We start from the raw sequence: 21790 nt of genomic DNA, 5'->3' as shown, positions 1-21790 counted from the left end.
CTTGTAACAAGAAACATGGTAACCATCCATTTCAGCAGGAGACGTAGGCAATCTCTGAACTACACCACAATAGACAGAGTCCTGGAAATGTTGCTTTTGCCGTCTATTAGCTGCTGCTGTTTCTACTGCTTCCCATTGCGTATCCTTGAAAGGTAGAACGTCTGGACGAGCTTTCTTGTCTGCACTGCGTTGGATGTGAAGAATACATCTGCGTTCCAATGATGAAACAGTAGGCTGGACAGTAGGCTGGACAGTAGGCTGGACAGTAGGCGTAGTATTGGTGGCCGATTCCATGGTTGCATGTTTCAAATCATTGTCTGAAAAATAAAATCACAGCGGGTGGTCAGTGAGCATGGCGAGTCAGTCAGTTTTGGTCAGTGAAATCCAAAAGAAGTTATTTCAAATTTTGAGGCAATAAGTCATTATTTTCTACTCAGCTGTGGTTCGAACCTGAAATCGGTATGCATACAGAACTTTGGATACCCTCATCTGCCTGGACATTTCCTGCGCGCCACCTAGGCCTAGGGCTACATAATTCTGTATCGGCCCCGAATGCTTATTAGGCCTACAGCATAGTATTGTTTGTTGGGTTAGGGTTAGGGTTGGGTTAGGGTTAGGGTTGGGTTAGGGTTAGGGTTAGGGTTGGGTTAGGGTTAGGGTTAGGGTTACCATGTTTCTTGTTACAAGAACTTTACCGCCATCTCATCCCAAACGCCACCTGTTAAAGCCGCCAGTGATGTTCACCATAGCAATGCCCCACATTTATGTCCATCCAAGGAGTCGTCACCTTCTACAACCTCTGCCGGGGTTTTGCCACCTAACCCCAAACCCTAACCCTATTTGTTGACTTACCTAAGCAGTGATCTAGGCATTGCAGGCAACATCAGACATTCTGCAGCCGATTCAGAGAATCTATGGAGGGAAAGAGCAGGAGATTCCCCATGATTAGGTCCTATGATAAACCGACAACTCCCTCTACAGGGTGTCCCAGAAAGTTCGTCCCTCAAGATAGTGTCACAAACCTGGATTGATAATGTGTTAATATTTCCCTTTAAGTCACTGGTTATTATTCCCCAAACAATGTTGTATATTGGTCCCAGTTATTCACTGCAGGACAGTCATTTCTGTAGAGAGGCACTTCCTGTTTAGGGTGTATTTGGCTCAAGTTAGGGAAGAAGCCTCCCCATTGGCTGGGAGGCCAAAACTCCTTCCTTAACCAAAACTGAACACCCTCGATCCGGCCAGCCAGACAGGTGTGTGCATGCTCAGCACTGGTGTGGGTGTCTACTTGGGGCCTGCCCTCAGGTCAGCACTCCAGCCCCTCCCTTGCATATAAGGGAGGGCCAGCCAGGGAGTGGAGGGGGGATAGCAGCCAGTGACAACCCAAATTCCGTTACAATACTGACTGCATTCTTAAGTGGGTTGATGCATGAAATGGACACATATGAATTGCTGTTCTTGATTCACGATGATCTACTGAACAGTTTGGGACCAATTTGAAAGATGTACTCAAATTGTGAATTAACACTCACCTTGCCAGGGACGGGGTCAATGAGTACATTTTGCGTTCTTAAGTGGGTTAATACATGAAATGGATACTTAAGAATGACTGATCTTGATTTAGGATGACCTAAGGAATACATTGCCATATGTTTCATGGATGTACTCAAATTGTGAATTAAAAATGCTAATTAGCGTTAATTAGCATTAATTAGGTCGTTCTTAAGCGACCTAATACACAAATTGAAAACTTAAGAATTGGGAATTCTGATTTCCACTCCTATAGAGAACATTTTAAGACAAGTTTGAAAGATGTACTCAAATTGTGAATTAAGAGTCACATTTAGGGGTCTTTGGTGGCGCCCCCTGGTTGCTGTGCAGAATTGCAGAACTTAAGAATTGCCTTTTTGGGGTCTCCTATCATAGATGCATATATTCCAGGCCTCAAACCTTTTGTACTCGAGATGTGAAACAAATGTTTCTGGGCTCCCGCACTACTTTGTCAAGCAAGCAAGACTTATTCTGAAATCCACAAGCTCCTCAAGAAGGAAAATGAATGATCGTTTTAAGGCCATTTTTCCCCGCTATAGCGGGGGTTAGCCTTGCGGGCCCCATGACAATCATGGTTCCCTGTTTGAGGCAATGTTTTTATGGCCCGATGCCCTTCCTGACACCAACCCTGAGTCGCCTCTTACGATGCACAGGGATACGGTGTACCTATTCTAAATCGGGGTACACACCGGGATCATTCATCCCAGCAAGCTGGTACTCAATTTGCCGACCTCGGAAGGATGACAGGCTGAGTCAACCCCCCTGGCGTTAATTCAGCGATCGACCGGGATTCGAACTCAGGATCCCAAGATCCCCAGCCGGCAACCTAACCGCTAAGCCAACACCAGGCTTGTCCTGAAGAAGGAGAACATCCATATTTTTCTCTCTGCCTACCATAAAGAAGATTATTATTATTATTATTGAGATTATTATCATAAAGAACATTATGGAGAAGATTGTCATGGGGACCGCAAGGCTAACCCCCGCTCTAGCAGGGAAAATGGCCTTAATACACCTGTTGTTGTTGTACCACAAAGAAAATAGGTGTACAGTTCCAGAAAACTGGTTCTACTGCAAGGAAGAAGGGATCTGGCAGGCCGAGAGCCACAACAAGTAATGATGGTGACTGAAATTCTTAGTTCTCCAGGAAAGAAAGAAAAACCCACGGAAACTGTCAGAGGAGTTCAGAACTGCTGTAAACAAGACTGTTTCCTGAAGGACAATCACAAGAGGTTGACTGTTGCTGTTTTTTCCTCAAGAAGATGCGCTAAGAATCCTCTATTATATAAAAAAAGAAAACCATTCAGGACAGATTGCACTTTTTGGCTGAACATGGGAACTGTGATTCAGACTGATTTAGGAGAGTTTTTTGGAGTGATGACTCAGGATTTCAGCTTTGCATTCACAGATCTGGTGAGAGATTCAACCCTGGGTTCATTTCAACAACTGTGAAGCATGGAGGAGGTGGAATCATTGTCTGGGGTGCATTTTCGTCTACTGGTGTTTGTGAGGTGATAAGGTGTGACCAGTAAATTACTGCCAAGGAATACTAGAAAATATTAGAGAAAGGATTATTTCCCAGCCTCCAAAAGTGATTTCCTGCAGAGAAAAGCAAAGAAGTCATTTTTCAACAACATAATTCCCCTGCAAATACTGTAAAAGCCACCAAAAACTGGTTGGAGAAAAGGTCCCTGAGACTTATGTTCCGGCCTGGTCAGAGTCTGGATTTGAACCCCATGGAGAATCTTTGGGCCTGTATTCAGCACAAACTTATTGGAAGGTTAATTCTGATCAAGTTTGTGAAGCTGTCAAACATGAATGGGACAATATTGACATTTCTTGGTGCAATAAGCTTTGTGAAAGTTTGACGAAAAGACTGGATTATTTAAAGAAAGCTAAGCGACAAGCTGTTCCATATTGATTTGAACAGTTATTTCTGCATGTTTTGGTGTTTGTGTTTTTTTTAATGCATGGTAAAATAGTTTTTGTAAAAATGTTAAAAAATTGACGTGGTTCATTTTTTTTCTCCCTTTGTGTATTGTATTTGTACGTGAAGGGCCAATTACACATACCTGTACCCATGACTGATTGGTCATCCATTTATGAGTGCCTGAAACGCTAAAATCTGTTTCCAGCTGGTGCTTGCCTTTGGGAACTACATGAATGGCAGTAAAAGAGGTGCTGTGTATGGCTTCAAGCTCCAGAGCCTCGACCTGGTAAGAACTCGAGCTCTTTGGCATAAGTGGAGTTTTTGTGGGCATTTCTTGGGAATGTGTTAGTTGTAAAGTACAGGTGACACAGATTTGCATTGTCAAATTAAAATCCTTATTGCGCAAATCGATAGCCAACAAAGATCAATTTAAAAGTGTGTTTTTGTTTTGCAGAATTATTTAATTATTTTGGGCACGATGGCTGTCAGATGAGATGCAGAAATGTTCATAGGGGAAAAAAGTTTAACCAAACCTCTTAATGCCATTTATTTTATCGCTTACCCAGAAAAAGGTTGCTGATGAACACAATTCGAAGTAGTTTGGGTGAAATAGCCTAAGTTCGCAAATTTAAAGCTAATCTGCCATGCCGTCTGCGGGTAAGACACGCTTATAAAGCAGCTAACATCTGAGACGGCACCACAGATGGAAAGCCACCTTGATCCCACTTCTGCATTCATTGGTTTGACTTGGGATGAGGAAGCTTGGTTAATCTGGAGATCCCTCATTACTGCAGCTAAATTGTGGCAGCGACACACCAGATGATATATTTGAATGTCTTCTGAGCCACAAGGCCCCACGTTTGATACCTCCTTGGCTGTGAAAGATTGTACAAAGACAGCCTTGAGAGGGTGTAGACAAAGCATTTGTGGCGGCCCAAAAGATCTCACATTCGCCAAGATTATAAACAAAAGTTAGAACACTGATTGTGATGAAATTATCATGAATAATTCATCTTTCAGATTCTAGAACAGGAACTTCACTTCTTTCGTTTCATCACTCAAATATTAAACTGCAAGTATACAGAACAGCCAGCTAAACATATTGTTACAGACGCGGTTTTAGATGTTAGTTTACCGAGCGGTTTGGTATTACCGCGTCCGCACAGGTACTCCCCGATTAGAACCCTATCCCGCCCGATTCCACTCGAACGTTGGCCAAATCGCGCTATGCTAAATCAATGAAGGAAAGGACACAACGGCTGGGATTAATGCAACGACACAAGGGGTACAGTTCTCAAGACCTCCGGAGGAGGATATAATATTGGTGATGCAGAAACGGGTAGATTACACGGCAAGAGGTAAAGCACAGCAAGATGGGCACTTAGACACAGTCTTATCTTATTCCTGACAGACCACAGACAAACGGGACAAGACTGACTTACACAGGGATTGATGGCAAGGAAGGGCAGGCAGTCGATAGCTCAAGGTGCACCTTGGCTCAGGGGCAGAATCGACCCGGTCCGGTCCAGAGATGCGGGGAGGTATCGTCGCGCTGGAGGTGGCGTCCTTTTCTCTCCAATCTGAGGCGCATCTGACGTCACCTCCCTCTTCCTGCGCATGTCCAGCGGGGAGTGACACGCCCTCGGCTCGTTAGCTCCGCCCCAGATGGAATCGGTCCGCCGCTTCCATTGGGTGCGGGGGTTACCGGGCTCCGCCCTTGACGAGGAGCTGACAGCGAGCCCCTGCATGGTAACCCCGTCGGAGCACATGTTCAATGGCGGCTAACCAAGCCGGAGTGAGGACGCACACTCCCCGCGCCGCCGCCGCTGTTGTTGTAGTTGTTGTTGTACCACGAGGAAGGGCTGCGGGGAGGTATTGGGAGGTCCTAAACTTTCTAACGGTGCCATACAATCACATTCTGGTGCAACGAAGAGTCAGAATTAATGGGAACGAGTCCTTAACTGACATAGACTAAGAATAACTAGCAAGATGTCCTATAGTTGTCTACGTGAGATGCGGTGGACCTGGGCACGACATTTAATGGGGGAAAAAGGGGAAGGTCGGGGCTACAGAGTGTTGTTTACAGACAATGGGACTAGGGAATGGGGGATTGGGGATAGTTGGGGAGTATTGGGGAAATAGGGGAATATTTACAAGCGGATATGGATGGAGGCCAAATCCCATATCCGCAACAATATTTTCAAAGTTCATAAATCATTGTAGTTGGGAAGTCCTTGTTCACAAAAAATCCAACAGCAGACAACTCTTTTTAATCGCAAACCTTTTAAATACAGTTGTTGCCAAAAATATTCGCACCCTTGCACTAAATAACTCACAATATTCTCTAAAAATAAGTTGAAATTGACAAAAGTATTTGGTCTCCACAATTCTTTATGACACTGTTAATATTGCAGAACCTTTGTTTTTGATTCAGAAATTAATATATCCTTTTAAATCAGAAGATAAAAAGAAATGGCATTGACAAAATTATTGACACCCGAGACTTAATATTTCGTAGCACATACTATGGACAAAATCACTGCGGTCAAGCGCTTCCTATAGCCATGAATGAGCTTCCTACACCTCTCGACTGGCAGTTTGGCCCACTCTTCTTGTGCAAACTGCTCCAGTTCTCCAAGATTTGAAGGGTACCTTCTCCCAACTGCTGTTTTCAGATCTCCCCACAGGTGTTCAATGGTATTTAGATCTGGACTCATTGCTGGCCACTTCAGAACAGTCCAGTGTTTTGTCTTAAACCATTCCTGGGTGATTTTTGAAGTGTTTGGGGGTCATTGTCTTACTGCAAGACCCATGACATTCGATGGAGACCCAGCTTTCTGACACTGGGCTGAACATTGCGCTCCAAAATGCCTTTGTAATCTCCTGATTTCATGATGCCATGTACACATTCAAGGCACCCAGTGCCTGAGGCAGCACAGCAACCCCAAAACATCACTGAACCTCCTCCATGTTTGACTGTAGGGAAGGTGTTCTTTTCTTTGAAGGCTTAATTTTGTTTTCTGTAAATATAGAGATGATGTGCTTTACCTAAAAGCTCTAATTTGGTCTCGTCTGTCCACAGAAGGATTTTGGCTTGTTCAGGTGTATTTTGGCAAACTCCAGTCGGGCTTTCTTATGTCTCTCTCTCAGCAGTGGGGTCCTACTTCTTCTACCATAGAACCCCCCTTTCATTGAGTTGGCGACCGATGGTGCGAGTTGAAACTGTCGTACCTTGTGTCTGAAGGTCAGCTTGAATCTGTTTGGCAGTTGATCGAGAGGCTTTCTCCACCATTCAAACAATCCTTTGCTGCAATCTTCGATCAAGTTTTCTCTTGTGGCCACGTCCAGGGAGGTCGGAAGCAGTGCCATGGGCCTTAAACCTCCGGATAACATTGTGTACGGTGGACACAGGAACGCCAGGGTCTCTGGAGATGGGCTTGTAGCCTTGAGACTGTCCATGCTTGTCTACAATCTTGTGTCTGACGTCCTCAGACAATTCTCTGGTTTTCTTTCTTTTTTCCATGCTCATTGCGGTACACACAATGGCACAAAGCATCAGAATGGCTCCTTTTCTCCATTCAAACTGGTTGAATGAGTGATTTTTATATTGTAGGCACCTGTAACTCACCATCGGTGAGTTCAATTCCAAAGTAACGGAGAATCACCTGCTTGACATCTAATTATTTCGAACTACTTCTAAAAGGTGCCAATAATATTGTCCGGGCCATTTTAGGATTTGTGTGGAATAAGCTAAGATTTATTAATTTTTCAGCTTCTTTTGTTTTGTTCCACTGCAAACCAAAGAAATACATATATGTGGATGCAAAAGTTCTTTTTTAATTTCAACAATTTTCTGTAAGAAATGGTGCATTATTTGAAAAAAAAGTGCAAGGGTGCCAATATTTTTGGCCACGACTGTGAGACTCAGGTCCAGGTTTCAACCACCAAGTGAGTTGTCTTTGTCATGTTCCGTGACAAATGCCACTCGGTGGTTGAAACATCTGACTTGAGCCTTGCTTTTGTGCAAGACTATAAAAAAAAAGTTAGTTGCTGCTGCCTTTTTTTTTGTGACTCAACCTTTGACACTACAGCTTGGTGCTCAGTTTTGTGAGTCTGCCTGATAAATATGAGTAGAAAAAAAGTGCTCCTGAATCATGGTCTCTGAGCCAAAAACACGGCTTCTATTTCAATGGAATTAGAAATCTCACCCCACTGCCAAGTTTCACTAGCAAAGGACCATTCCATCATACCTCAGGGATGGGAGGGGATGTGACCTTTTGACTCTTCCTCATGCTTTGGGGGTCAGGTCAGGTGGTGAACAAAAACAAAGTTATGATGTGGCACATATACACTTACGTACATTTGAAAAATATCGTTGCCACCAAAAGAAACTCGTTTTCCCCATGGTTACATTACAGCCCTTAATATGCTCTTGCTGCACTGGTCAGACAGCCAAGTAGCACTCCCATGGGGAAGGGAAGAGAGTATATAATGATGCATATCCTGTTTATACTGTGACGCGTTTCCATATAATATATGTGGACAATTTTAGCCTTAAGTATTTCATCAAAAGCAGAAATGTCTGATAAATATTGGGCTTTTTCTTGACAGCTTTCACAGACAAAAACCACGGACCGCAAGCAAACCCTGATGCATTACCTGGAGAAAGTGGTTAAAAACAGGTTTCCTGAGATCAACAACTTCCACGATGACTTTTGCTTCCTGGAGAAAGCTGGCAAAGGTAACTCTCAGTCAACTAATCCGTGCACACTCGTGGAACTCGTCCCATCTTGCTCCCCATATTTTATTTCTTCCTTTGTGTCAATGAAAAAGAAAATCTTTCACAAAAGGAAAGGTGTTTCATCATTCCCATACATCCCTGCTATATCATTTCAGATTCAGAAAATGTTGTTTTTGAAATAAGTTTGAGACTTTTAACCTTGTAACAGAGCATGGTGTGCTCACAATATGTCTTGAACATTTGAGATGGGAGATCCAGGTTGCCGTTCTGTTATAAGTATTTAGATATTTATCACTGACCACTTGTGAGGATCCCACCCCACCACTCCATCACTGAACTGCTCCACCATAGAGACTGGAGATGGAATAATATTATTACAGCCATGGGTTTCGGTATCTACTACAAGGAGGGTTGCCTCGGTTCCTCATGGACTACCGGATCTGAGGCCACCAAGTATGGATAACTCCACGCTCTAGCGGGTTGCCAATCAACCACGAACGCCAATTAGTTGACCACGTGGCCCAGGGTCCACTGTCTAATTACCGTTTACCTGGGGGGGTCATGTGGTTTTATAGCCATGGAACATACCTTCGATTATACACTGATCTTTTCTTATTTTCAGATCTTAATTGGACGCAGTCGAGCAAAACTGCAATTGCACACCAGATTTCGACTGGAGCCAATTAGTTGGGCAATTAAAACCTTGCAGGTTAACAATATATGTGGACTGTGCTCGATGAATGCAAGAAAGGACACGCACAGACAGATCGGAAGAGCAGTTCAACAATAGGGGGGTTATTTACAATGCGAATGCGGGGCTGAGGGGAGCAGATGGTGCAGTTCAAAGCAATTTAAAGTACAACGAATCAAAAATTGGTACAAGCAATCAAAAACGGAAGCAAAAATGTATACAGGGCCATGTGCAATAAATTTAAGGTGCAAGCAATTAAAATGTACAAGCAAAAAGGAGGCAAAGAGCAGAGATCCACCAATCTATCTAACTTATACACTTACCTGTTTAAACAAATTTAAAAAGTGCCCATTCAGAATCATTCGCGGAAGGGTTGATAAATCGAGAGAGATATAGAGCGGTGCAAGGTTGTTGCGACCTCGCTCACCGTGCACGGGCCGACGATTCCGTGTTGCCCATTCGCTGAGGGAGGGGTTAGAAAGGAGGAATTCTGGTCAGTGTCTCAGGTGCGAGTGGTGGGGGGAGGTGCGGGTGAGGTGCGGGGAGGAAACTCGAAAGAGGTGCGTATCCGTGGGGTTGCCCTGAAAAGACGGTTTGCGGCAATGTCTTTGTTGAGCTCCTTGCGTCCAAAGCAGACGATTAGGAGAGAGAGAGAGAGAGAGAGAGAGAGAGAGAGAGAGAGAGAGAGAGAGAGAGAGAGAGAGAGAGAGAGAGAGAGAGAGAGAGAGAGAGAGAGAGAGAGAGAGAGAGAGAGAGAGAGACAGAGACAGAGACAGAGACAGAGACAGAGACAGAGACAGAGACAGAGACAGAGACAGAGACAGAGACAGAGACAGAGACAGAGACAGAGACAGAGACAGAGACAGAGACAGAGACAGAGAATTTGAATTTGCAACACCATTTATTTCACAAAAAAATACACCAGGTCAAGTTACATTTTTACAGGAGAGAAAAATAAAAATAAAAACAACAGTTCTTAATGTTAAAAAGAAAAGTACAAATTCGATTCATTTACAACACATAATGCTTCATTAATACACCATTTGCACTCAGAGTTTGACATTTTCATTCGGAGAGAGAGAGAGAGAGAGAGAGAGAGAGAATGAGAATGAATACCGTTTATTTCCACAAAATGCACAAGGATGTCAACCTATACCGCAAGGGTATTTACAAGCAGGGGCAGAGAAAAAAAAGGTACAACAACACCAAAGCATCACACTCTTGATGCAATTCTTAAAACGTCATGACGAGTTTCGAGTCCTGAACCACACACAAGGCCTCGTGAGTGCACCATTTCCATTCAAAAAGTTCAACATTCTCGTTACTCATATGGTGATCAAATTCCAGCCTTAATCTTGCTGACACCAGCCCTTTAAATATTGGAATGACGTCATCACCATAACATTTATCAATCTTAATTTTCCTTGACTTATAAATTGCATATTTTGCAATGGCAATCAGGAAATTCATCAAGGCACCAGCATTTTTACAAGAGGAGGTAAAGGGTACACCAAAAATAAACATATGCAAGGTAAAAGTGAAGGATAATTTATAAGAAAGGTGTGCAATCACAGAAAATAGAGGTGCTAACCTCCTGCACTGGACATATGCATGAAAAAGATCCTCCTCCTGTTCGCAGAAGGGACAATTTACAGGCACTGAGGCATTAAGATGGTGGATAAAAGTGTTTGAGGGGAGAGCCCAATGTGTTAGCCTCCATTGGATATCCGCTAAGAACCCATAGATGGGTGGAACAAACATATTATGCCACAGTGGAGTAGAGGGAAACCCCGGCCCTAACCGTTCTGACCACAAGGCCACACGCATCGCTCCAGACAGGGATGAGACTTCTTTCCCCCTCACGAGTTTAAGGACACCAGCCTTAGTTACTAAGTGAAAGGGGGAGGGAAACCCATCATCATTGGACTGGACAGAGGGCAGCACCTTGATTTCGGGGAAAGATAGTCGAAAATCTTCGACAATTCCGGCACCTTCCCAGCCAATGTTTAGCTGCCTGAATTTTTTTACGACTACCTGTTTGATTTGTTGAACAACTCGAACAGATGCTACACAAACACCTGTCGCCACCACCCCAGCAGACCTCCACTTGGTTCCAGATGCATCCCTTAGATCACTCACTTTGCTTACGCCTCCTTTAATGAATTTTTGAATTAAAGCATGGCTACGAGGAATACATGGGAAAAAGCTGTTATAGAACAGAGGCTCTTGGAGGAAATTACGACAATTATATGCCTCAAGACAACGTTTAACCTCAAGGCCTTTCCATGCCTCCAGCAAACTCCGATAAAAAGCGGGAAGTGAAGCACTGCTGACACAATCAAGGTCCACCAAGAGAAGGTGCCGATCATAGTTCATTCCACCAGCCTGTTGTAATAGAAAATGTGCAAATGGGCGCCAGGGCAGCTCCTCCGCATACAGTAGTCTCTGCACAGACTGCAGGCGAAAAGCCATAAGCCGCCCAGAGACATCAATGACTCCTTGGCCCCCCTCCTTCCGAGGGTGGTACAGTATACTGGGCCGCAGCCAGTGGTAGCCGCTCCAAAAAAAGTCTATCAACTTCCTCTGGATGGCAGGGATCAGCTCCTTGGGTGGCTGCAGGGTAATGACTTTATGCCACAATCTCGCTGCAATCAGGTTATTAATAACAAGAGCGCGGCCTCTGTATGAAAGAGACTGCAGTAGTCCTTTCCATGATTTTAAACGATATGCGATTTGTTCCACACCTTCCCAATTCCTCATTTCCATTTCATGGTTTCCAAGATAAACTCCAAGATATTTGACCCCGTCTGTTTTCCATACCAGATTTTGTGGGAGTGATGGTGGTGATATGACTGAGGGGTTACCTGAACTACACCACAAGGCTACACTTTTACTCCAGTTTACTTCACCAGAAGAGGCTGCAGAGAAGTCTTTTAAGCACTGCTGTACTGCAGCTACACTGCCCGGGCCTTTAAGTAAAACACAAACATCATCAGCATAAGCTGTTACGACAAATTTTAACCCCTCTACCCCCATATCCTGAGGCAATCGTTTCCTGAAGGATGCCAAAAGTGGTTCAAGGGCAATTGTGTACAACAGTCCCGAGAGAGGACAGCCTTGGCGGATACCCCGTCGAAAGGGAAAGGGGGAGCATAAGTTATTATTTACTTTCAACATACAGAAAGTGTTTGTATATAACAGTTTAACATATGCTGTGAAGGTTTCACCAAAACCCATCCCCTTAAGAACCGAAAACAAGTATGCATGATCAACACGATCAAAAGCCTTTGTTTGATCCAGAAACAATAACCCAAAACTGGCAGGCACATACTTTTTACAGGAAATAATATCTCTTACCAGAAACAGGTTATCATGCATGGACCGTCCAGGAACACAGTAGGTTTGATCCGGCTGTATGACAGAGCTGATCACCTCTTTCAGCCGATTCGCTAATACTTTAGACAAGATTTTGTAGTCAGTACACAGTAAGGAAACAGGTCGCCAGTTCTCAATGAGTTGAATGTTCCCAGGCTTCGGCAAAAGGCATACGACCGCCCTTCTACAGGACAGAGGAAGTTCTCCAGCACGAAGGCTTTCGTCAAGGACTTCAAGCAGATCCGGTCCCACAAGATTCCAAAATGTCTTATAAAACTCTCCAGGCAGCCCGTCAATCCCCGAGGCTTTACCATCTTTCAAGCCTCGCATGGCTGCTTCAAGTTCATCAGGTGAAATTGACGATTCCAGTGTGTGCTGCTTGTCCTCCTCGACTTCTGGGAGCCCAGCAATCAGCTCCTGTATCGCCTCACTGTTGATACTCTGGGCAGAATACAGGTCAGAGTAAAATGCTTTCAAGGCCGCTTTAATCTCCAGTTGGGAGGTAACCGTTGACCCATTAGCAGTACAGAGCTTATGAATTTGCTGCGAGTTTTTCACCGAATTCTCCAAGCTAAAGAAGTCCTTATTTGGCATATCCAAAGTCAAGTAACTCATCCTCATACGCACCAAGGTACCCATTGCCCGCTGCCTCACCATTTCGGTCAGTAATGACCTTTTTGTCCATAGTAACTGATCATATCCAAAATCTTTCCCAGCCCCATTACGATTCTGTTCCAATTCTGCAATTTCGGCCTTTAATGAGTCAATTGAGAGACTTTGCATTTTAGTAGTAAACAGACTATACTGTTGACAAAACGTTTTAACTTGACACTTTGCAAGGTCCCACCATATGCGAAGGTTGGCATGCTCAAGCTTAGAGGACCGGATTTTCCCCCACACGGTTCGGAAGGCATCTTTAAATTTCTTATCACTTAACAACCGAGTATTGAGTGACCAGTATGCGCTACCTCCTGATGTCAGGGGTAATTTAAAGGACATTGCCACTAAATTATGATCTGAAAACCCTGTTGGGAGTATTTGGGTAGTGGACACCACATTCAGCATTGGCTTATTGATATAGATCCTGTCCAGCCTTGCCCTTGATATGACGCCATCATGACATCTGCACCATGTGTAGGCCCGTGAAGTTGGATGCTGCAACCTCCACACATCCTCAAAACAATAGTTCTTGATGAGGCTCGCTAACACCTTTGCAGAAGCGCCGTGGGGTTCATGTCCATTCCTGTCAACTGAAGGATCAATTGTACAGTTAAAGTCCCCTGCGATACAGGTGAGAGCAGCTGGATCCAGTCCCTCTACAAAGTCCCGCAATGTGGAAAAGAATGTTCTTCTTTCTATAGGTTCACTTGGTGCATACACATTTACTCTAATAAGCTTTTGTGTATTGCAGTAGAACTCCACCGCTATCAAATGTGCCTTATAGACCTCCATATAAATAACACTCTGAGTGGGAAGCCTGGGACTTAAGGCGATGGCAACACCAGCCTTGGGTGTGGAAACCCCACTCAGCCACCATTGCCCTTTAAAAAGTTTACACCATTCAGCTGCCAAATTGTTTGTGGCATGGGTCTCTTGCAATAGAATGACATCTGCTTTTACCCTCTCCATTGCCTGGATTGCTTGAATTTTCCGTAAGGGGGCACTTCCCCCATTGATGTTCAGGGAGGCAATATGTATTTCTCGCGTTGTCATTCTAAGGTGGTAGCTCACCGTCCGCCTGCAATTCCTTGTTCGCCTTTGTTACTGCTTTACGAAGACGTTGAAATTGAGGCTCTGAGAGCATGGGGTCATTTTTCTGTAAAAGAGGTTTCGAAACCTTGATGAAAGCTTGAACATCAGGGAAATGATCTCTAATTACAACGTGACGTTGTCTAAACGTTTCGTTTAAGAAATCAATGACCTTCCCTTTTGTCACCTCTGCTTGCCTCACCTGCTCCTTCTGAGACTCACTCAGGGCAGCAAGACTGCATCCTTCCTCATCAGCCTCGACCCCACTCTCACCCAGTGGTGTGTCAGGTACTGGCACCTCATCTGTGTCATTGTCACCATGGTATTTTTGTTGCGTCTGCATGGCACCAACTACCCCATCGTTGTTGTCTGCCACCGACTTATCAATCTCTTTCTCATCATCTTCCGTTGAGATGAGGGTCCTTAACTGCTCGTCGCATGGTGCAGGGTGTCCACCATCACACACGGTGACACGCTCGGTAATGCTTCGATTCTCTTCATCCTGTGAAATGGGCAGATTCGCATCTCTACCTATTGCATTACCATTTTGCTCATGGTCATCAGGTTGGTCTGTATTACCATCTTCCTGCACGAGAACCATTTTGTTTCCTTTTCCTCCATTCTCATCGCTCGCAAGAGAGCGTTTCAAGTTTCTCCTCGACTCGGTCTCCATCAGCTTCACCTCCTCGAAGTCCCTTTGTTCTTGAGGTTGCAGCCTCTCCTCCACATATGGTTGCTCCACTACCGTATGGGCTTCTCCACCAGCACCACTGTCACCCGCACCCTCGTATTCCGGTGTTGACCTTTTTTCGACACCTGGCTCATCTACAGGGTCGTTCAAGTCGTTTACAGGGGGGGCTGCCCCAGCTGCTGTGGCATAACTCTTCCTCACATCAGGACAATACTGCCGAGTGTGTCCGTATGCCCCACATGTATAGCAAATCAAGGTCTCAGTAGCTGCAAAGATCCGGTAATCATGATCTCCTATTTTAAAATTTATAGATATGTTCAGCTGTTTTGCCTCATCCTTTAGTACGACGAAACAAAAACGTCTAAACGACTCTACATGCTTCAGCCTTCCGTTCCTGGTTCGCAGGGGGACCGTGATAATTCGAGAGACGACAGTCCCATGCTCCCCTAATTTACGTAGGATTTCTTCATTCCTCAGAAAGGGCGGAACGTTACTTAAAATAACTTTAACCGCCGGCGTGTCCATGGACGATACCGGAACAAATTGGTCGTTCCCCAACGTTAACCCGTTTTGCACCACGATGTCTGCAAGGCTAACTTGTGACACGAAAACCACCACTTTGTGGTTCATTCGAGACGCAGCACGAATGTTATTTACCCCGATCAAATCCCCGATTGCAAGTAGAACATCGTCCATTTGCACGTCTTCCGGCGGAACAAGGCACAGCCCGTGCTTACGCGATAACACCTCATCACTAACACGATCAGCAGTCCTTTGACTATTCCTATTAGCCATTTATCGGCAATCAACTAAACAAACTAAACAGTAACAATGCAATAAACTAACCAAACAAATCAAAATTAGTTAAATAAATAAATAAATAAATAATCGGCACGATATAACCAACCCACGTTATAAATTAATACAGGTGGCTAACCGTTACCGTGCTGTCTCTCTCTCCCTCTCTCGTCTCAAAAGCAGAAGGGAAACACGGAGAAACTTCACAAACTCGTACAAGGACACAAATGGAGTGAAAGGAGGATAGGAAAGACCACCAACACAGCACCGTACTCACAGCTCAACACCCATATACACGTTTTGCAATAAAATCAATAATGCCAACAAAAAGAAAAAAAGAAAAAGAAGAAGCACCCAATGATCATCAAATAAAAAACAATCAGTGTCTCACAACAGTATTCTAAATTCATTTTCTTTAACCTCACAAAACCCACCAACACACCAAGTATCAACAAAGTTATGAAAATTTCCGGACTCGTTGGACAGGGTAAATTCCAGTTTCAATCTTGCTGAGATTAATGCATTCAAACACAACATGATATTGCAGTGCTCTATCGGTTTGCCAGATAGTTTGTCTTTTCTTGTTAAATAAACAGCAAGCTTCGCAGTTGCTATTAGGAAACTAAACAGTTTAGATGCAGGATTCTGTTTAGGGGCAAAACCAAAGACGAAACTTCTCAAAGAAAAAGTAACATGCATTTCATGTGCAATGTAATTCAACCAATGAAACAAAGGAAATAATCGGATACAGTCTATGAATGCGTGAAACAAGTCCTCATTGACTGTACAGAAGGGACAACAAACAGATACAGGAGAAAAATGTCTAATAAACGTGTTAGAGGGAACAATCCAGTGGGCCAAACGCCACTGGAGATCACCTGTTCTTTTGGATGTGGGCTCACTATACATGGCTTCCCAGATAGGTTCGGAGGGGGGTCCTCCGGGTAACAATCCTTTCCATCGGGTAACTCCACTTAACGAAGGGTTCCCATTTAACAGCTTGAGGCACATCTTGTAGATGCCCTTGCTGTCCATTGTCTGGAAAAGCTTTGACCCATCGCTAACAGGGGGCAAATCGTTTTGAATGGGTTCAACAATTAATTTAGGCACTGTCGGCTCATTTAGATCTTCTTCTGTACCTCGAGTCCAAGTTAGGCCAAGTTGCCGTCCCAACTGAATCATTTTCCTCAAAATTTTTGCAATCATCCTATGGGACCAAATCCCTGTCAGGTCGGCGATTTCACTTACGGATTTCCAACCATACCCTGAGTCATGTCGGAGATGCCGCACCTTCACAATACCAGCTGCTATAAAGTGTTGGCAAAAATCTCGACTCTTTGGAATGTCGGGAAAGAGAGGGTTATAGAACAAAGGCTCGTGTGCCAGCATTTTCGTTACATATGTGTCCGCCTGACGACTCACAGAAAGGCTCTGCCAGGCATTTAAGAGGCTTTGGTAAAAAGCAGGGAGAACCGATATGTCGACATGCTGGAGGTTCATTTGAAAGAGTTCAAACCCGTACCCGAGCCTACCCGCTCGCTGCAGTACAAGGCGTGCAGGGAGCCGGCCTGGCAGATGTTCCATGTAGAGGAGACGTTGAATGGACCGCAGCCGGAAGGCCATTAGGCGGGCTTTGATGTCGACGAGGTTGTGGCCACCCTCAGCCGAGGGGCGACATATCACATCGGGTCGTAGCCAGTGGTAGCCTCCCCAGAAGAAGTCCACCAGTTTGCCCTGGAGTGCTTTGAGTAGGGCCTCCGGCGGTTGCAGGCAGATGAACCTATGCCACAACATTGTGGCAACTAAGTTGTTGATCACTAGCACACGGCCCTTGAAGGACAAATGAGGTAAAACCCTTTTCCATCGGTTCAATCTTTCTCCCACTTGCTCAATTACCCCGTCCCAATTTCTTTGAGCATACTGTGGGGAACCAAGGAATATGCCCAAGTACTTAATTCCCTCACTTCCCCACAGCAACCCTGCGGGGAGGGATGGGGGCGGCTGTGGTACAGGCTGAAGAAGGTTGCGATAAAGGGAGGGTATCCATAACGTCTTGCTCTTGTTCCAATTGATTTTTAAAGAGGAGGCAGCGTGAAACTTTGACAGGCACTCAACAACGATATCAATATCATCCTTATCTTTTACAAAGATGCAGACGTCATCCGCATAAGCACATAGGGTTAGCGGTGCACTCATGGGAGTGAGTGCTATTCCAGAAATCTTCTTTCTCAGTAGATTGAGAAGAGGCTCTAAAGAAAGAGCAAACAATAAACCAGAGACTGGGCACCCTTGCCGGACCCCTCTCCGAACCTTGATGGGGGGAGCCAGCACATTATTAATCTTAATTAAGCTAAATACATCCGTGTATAGCAAGGAAATGTAGGAACGAAATTTTACTCCGAGGCCGCATGCCTGTAACACATGATGCATAAACTTATGGTCGATACTGTCAAATGCCTTTTCAAGATCAAGCGACATCATTCCAAAGTCTTCTTTAACACGGTTACCATCAATGAGATCTCTGATTAAAGAAATATTATCATGGATGGATCTTCCAGGAACACAGTAACTCTGTTCTGGCAGTACTAGATCACCAATAACCTTTTTTAGTCGATTAGCTAGTACTTTTGAAAAAAGCTTGTAGTCCGTGCACAGCAGGGAGATCGGTCGCCAGTTCACCAAAAGTCGGGGATCTTCAGTTTTCGGGAGCAAGCACACTACGGCTCTTCTTAGACTCAGCGGCATTATACCAGTCTGTATAGAAGTGTCCAAAACATTCAGCAACTCAGGGCCTAAAAGGTCCCAAAATGTCAGATAGAATTCGGGAGGTAGACCGTCAATACCCGGAGCTTTCCCTGAATCCATGGCAGCAAGAGCACAGGTTAGCTCAAGGAGGGTGATTGGTAGGTCAAGCTCCAACCGTTGAGCCTCAGTTAGGGAGGGGAGGTGAGAGGTTAAATCCATCATTGTATCATTACAAACAGTCTGCTCCTCAAAAAGTTTTGTAAAGAATTCAATAATGTTTATTCTAACATCATCCTCGTTGACAACAACGTTGCCTCTTGAGTCCAGAACAGAAGAGATTAGCCGTGATGGCTTGCTTAAGGATTCTAAATGAAAGAAAGACTTGTTTGGGGTGTCTGATAACTTTACATTCTGTATTCTAAGTCTAATTAATGTTCCGGCTGCTTTCTCTTGAACTAACTCCCTTAAAAGAGCTTTCTTTACAAGCAATAACCGGTAATTGGCGTCATTGTTTTCATGAGCCAATTTATTCTCCAAATGTAGAATATCCAATTCCAACCGGGCCATTGTAATGTGCTTGTCGTTTGTGCTGTGTGATTGGAAACATTGACAAAAAACCCGAATTTGAGATTTCATGTTATCCCACCATATGCTGGATGAAGAAAAGGAAGATTTCTTTGCTACTAGACTTGCCCAGAAAACACGAAAGGCTTCCTTAAACATACCATCTTCTAGAAGTCTAACATTAAACTTCCAATAAGCGCTCCTACTTGCGGGTTGAGGAAAGGAAAGGTTTAGGGTTACCATATGATGGTCTGAAAACACGGAAGGAAAAATATTTGAAGAAACCGCAGTATTTTTAAAGGGTACGTTGATGTACCATCTGTCAAGCCTTGCCAGGGATACTCGACTATTGGCGCATCGACACCAGGTGTACTGGGATGTGCTTGGGTGGTGCAACCGCCAAACATCAACGAGGCCCATTGTGCTAAAAAAATTGGATAAGTGTACATGGGACTCAGGATGGGGTTCGGCAGAGTTTCTGTCAACCGATGGGTCGAAGGTGCAATTGAAATCACCTCCGACACACACACAATGATCAAAATCAACTGATCTTAAGTGATTTATCATTGCGGTGAAGAAGGACTTACGCTCTACGCTATCACTTGGCGCATACACATTAAAAATGGTGTAATGGAAGTTATGGCTTACTAGTTTGAGAGAGCTAAGCCGACCATTTATTACCTCCTGAAAATGGCATGACTCACACACGAGGCCTGGCTTCAGCAAGAAGCCGATTCCAGCAGATGAAGCTGATAAATTGCTGAAATAGCATTGGCTCTTAAAAAGTTGATGCCAGTTATGTTCCACATTTGGTGTGATGTGAGTTTCTTGAAGTAAGATCACATCCACCTTTTTCCGTTGAAATATGTTTTTTACTTGAACCTGGCGGAGGTGTCTAGCACCACCACCGTTAATATTTAAGGTTGCAAGTTTTATAGTTTTCATCCTGTATTGATGAAATCAGCCTGTGGCTGGGAACACTCTACACCTGCACGTGTGATGAATTTTCTTAACCTGTGGTATTGTGACTTATTCAGGTCAAATTGCTCAGGCGTTTTAATTATGGATTTTGCAGTGTGGATGAATGCAGCCAAATCGTCAAAATGGTCTTTAATGACTATGTTACGCTGTCTGTACGTTTCGGCTAGAAACGACACGATGTGTTGTGGGGGTATCTGTGACTGAGATGCTGATGACTGTGACAGCTCAGTCACTTCCACCTCGTCCTCAGACTCTGACAGGTCTGATAATGTCCCACCTGGATCTTGGGCCTTACTTGCAGCTCTCACGAGCTCCTCTGGAGGCATCTCCTGAGATTTCGTTGGGTACTCTGGTACACACTCACGAGCAGACTGGTGCTTACTTTCTTTATGTGTGCTTTGGCAAATGGCTGCAGATCTCTGCGTAGCCGGGGTTACGATTTCTGTTTGTGAGACAGAGCAATTTGTTTGGTCACCAGTCCGCTCAGCTACTGGAGGGGGGACCGGTGGGGCTTCGCGTTCAGGCTCAAAAATGGCCGCATTGTTCGGATCAATGTCGGCTTTATTCTCAGAGCTTGGGAAATCAGTAACATCTTCTTTACCACTTTGGCGTTCGATATTTTCGTTTGCTGTAAACGTTTTGCCATCTTTTGCAGAGACAGTGTCTCTGCCCAAGACAGCCTTCTTTATCGCACCATCGGGGCTATTTGTTAGTGGTGCTTTCCGTTTTTTGGTCAGTATGACAAGTTCTTCATTCATGGGTTCGTCAGCAGTACTAGCATCACCAAGTGCCATCTCACTGGGTTTGGGTAGCACCGGGGCGTCGGGAAGCACGGTCGGGGCATCGGGAAGCACAGTCGTGGCGTTGGGAAGCACAGTCGGGGCTTCGGGAAGCACGGTTGGGGCTTCGGGTAGCACGGTTGGGGCTTCAGGTAGCACGGTTGGGGCTTCGGGAAGCGTAGTCGGGACCTCGGGAAGCACAGTTGGGACATCAGGAAGCACAGTCGGGCGTCCGGGAAGCACGGTCGGGGCTTCAGGTAGCACGGTTTTGAGGCGCCAGGAAGCACGGTTTGAGCATCGGGGAGCACGGTTTGAGCGTCGGGGAGCACGGTCGAGGGCGTGGGGAAGCACGGTCGAGGCGTGAGGAAGCACGGTCGAGGCGTGAGGAAGCACGGTCGAGGCGTGAGGAAGCACGGTCGAGGCATGAGGAAGCACGGTCGGGGCGTTTTCTTTTTTACTCAGCCCACATTGGTGTGTCCCAATTTGCCGCACTTCGTACAAGATGCTTTGGGACAAAACCTTTTAACGTGTCCGAAGGCTCCACAAAGGAAGCACGTTAAGGTGCCTGACGAAGCGTACATTTGATATTGACGATCATTTACCGAAATTTTAAACGAGATGTTTAGTCCTGTATCGTCGCCGCGATCAGGAAGCACCATGAATACTTGTCTCCGGAAACTCATAACATGTTTCATTCGTTCATCCCGACATCCCAGGGGAATCATCGAGATTCGGGAAACAACAGTTCCATACCGGGTCAGAACAGCCATTAACTTATCATCTGTGATAAACGGAGCGACATTTGAAATAATAACTTTAATCGCCGGTGTGTCCATCGGGGAAACCATGACGAACTGCCCACCTTTCAATGACAGACCGGAACTAACAACATCATGCACGAACTTCTCGTCCGACACGAAAACAACAAACTTTTGGTTCATCCGCGACGCGGCGCGGACATTTTCATCGCCGATAACATTCCCTACAGCTAGGATAATGTCCTCGGTAGGAACACCTTCGGGAGGGACACACACGAAAGCATGCTTCCTTGTTAGGGTTTCAAACCCTTCCTGCCGTGCACGAACACTCGCCATAACGGCGATGTCTCACCTTTCCACCTTGACCAGGCGGAAAGGACACAAAATAAATAAAGTCGAAATGAAATAATGAATAATAAAGTTCACACGACGCGAGT

General features: G+C 44.9%; 1 protein-coding gene across 3 annotated transcripts in view; it reads left to right on the top strand.

The window, feature by feature from the left end:
* The window catches only part of LOC137416907 (formin-like protein 3), a 48605-nt gene that overhangs the window by 15413 nt on the left and 11402 nt on the right, over nt 1–21790 (top strand). For 2 of the 3 annotated variants that reach the window (XM_078781375.1, XM_078781376.1), the window contains 2 exons: nt 3687–3767; nt 8093–8222. In XM_078781375.1, the coding sequence (XP_078637501.1) occupies nt 3687–3767; nt 8093–8222 (211 nt within the window). Of the gene's footprint in view, nt 1–3686; nt 3768–8092; nt 8996–21790 lie in introns of those variants that run through there. The other variant, XM_078781374.1, reaches the window with a different exon arrangement.

The sequence above is a fragment of the Myxine glutinosa genome, chromosome 7 (genome assembly GCF_964187855.1).
Source record: "Myxine glutinosa chromosome 7, kmMyxGlut1.1, whole genome shotgun sequence".
NCBI lineage: Eukaryota > Metazoa > Chordata > Myxini > Myxiniformes > Myxinidae > Myxine > Myxine glutinosa.
Note: the sequence above shows the minus strand (reverse complement) of the source record. Positions and strands in the feature narration are given on the sequence as shown.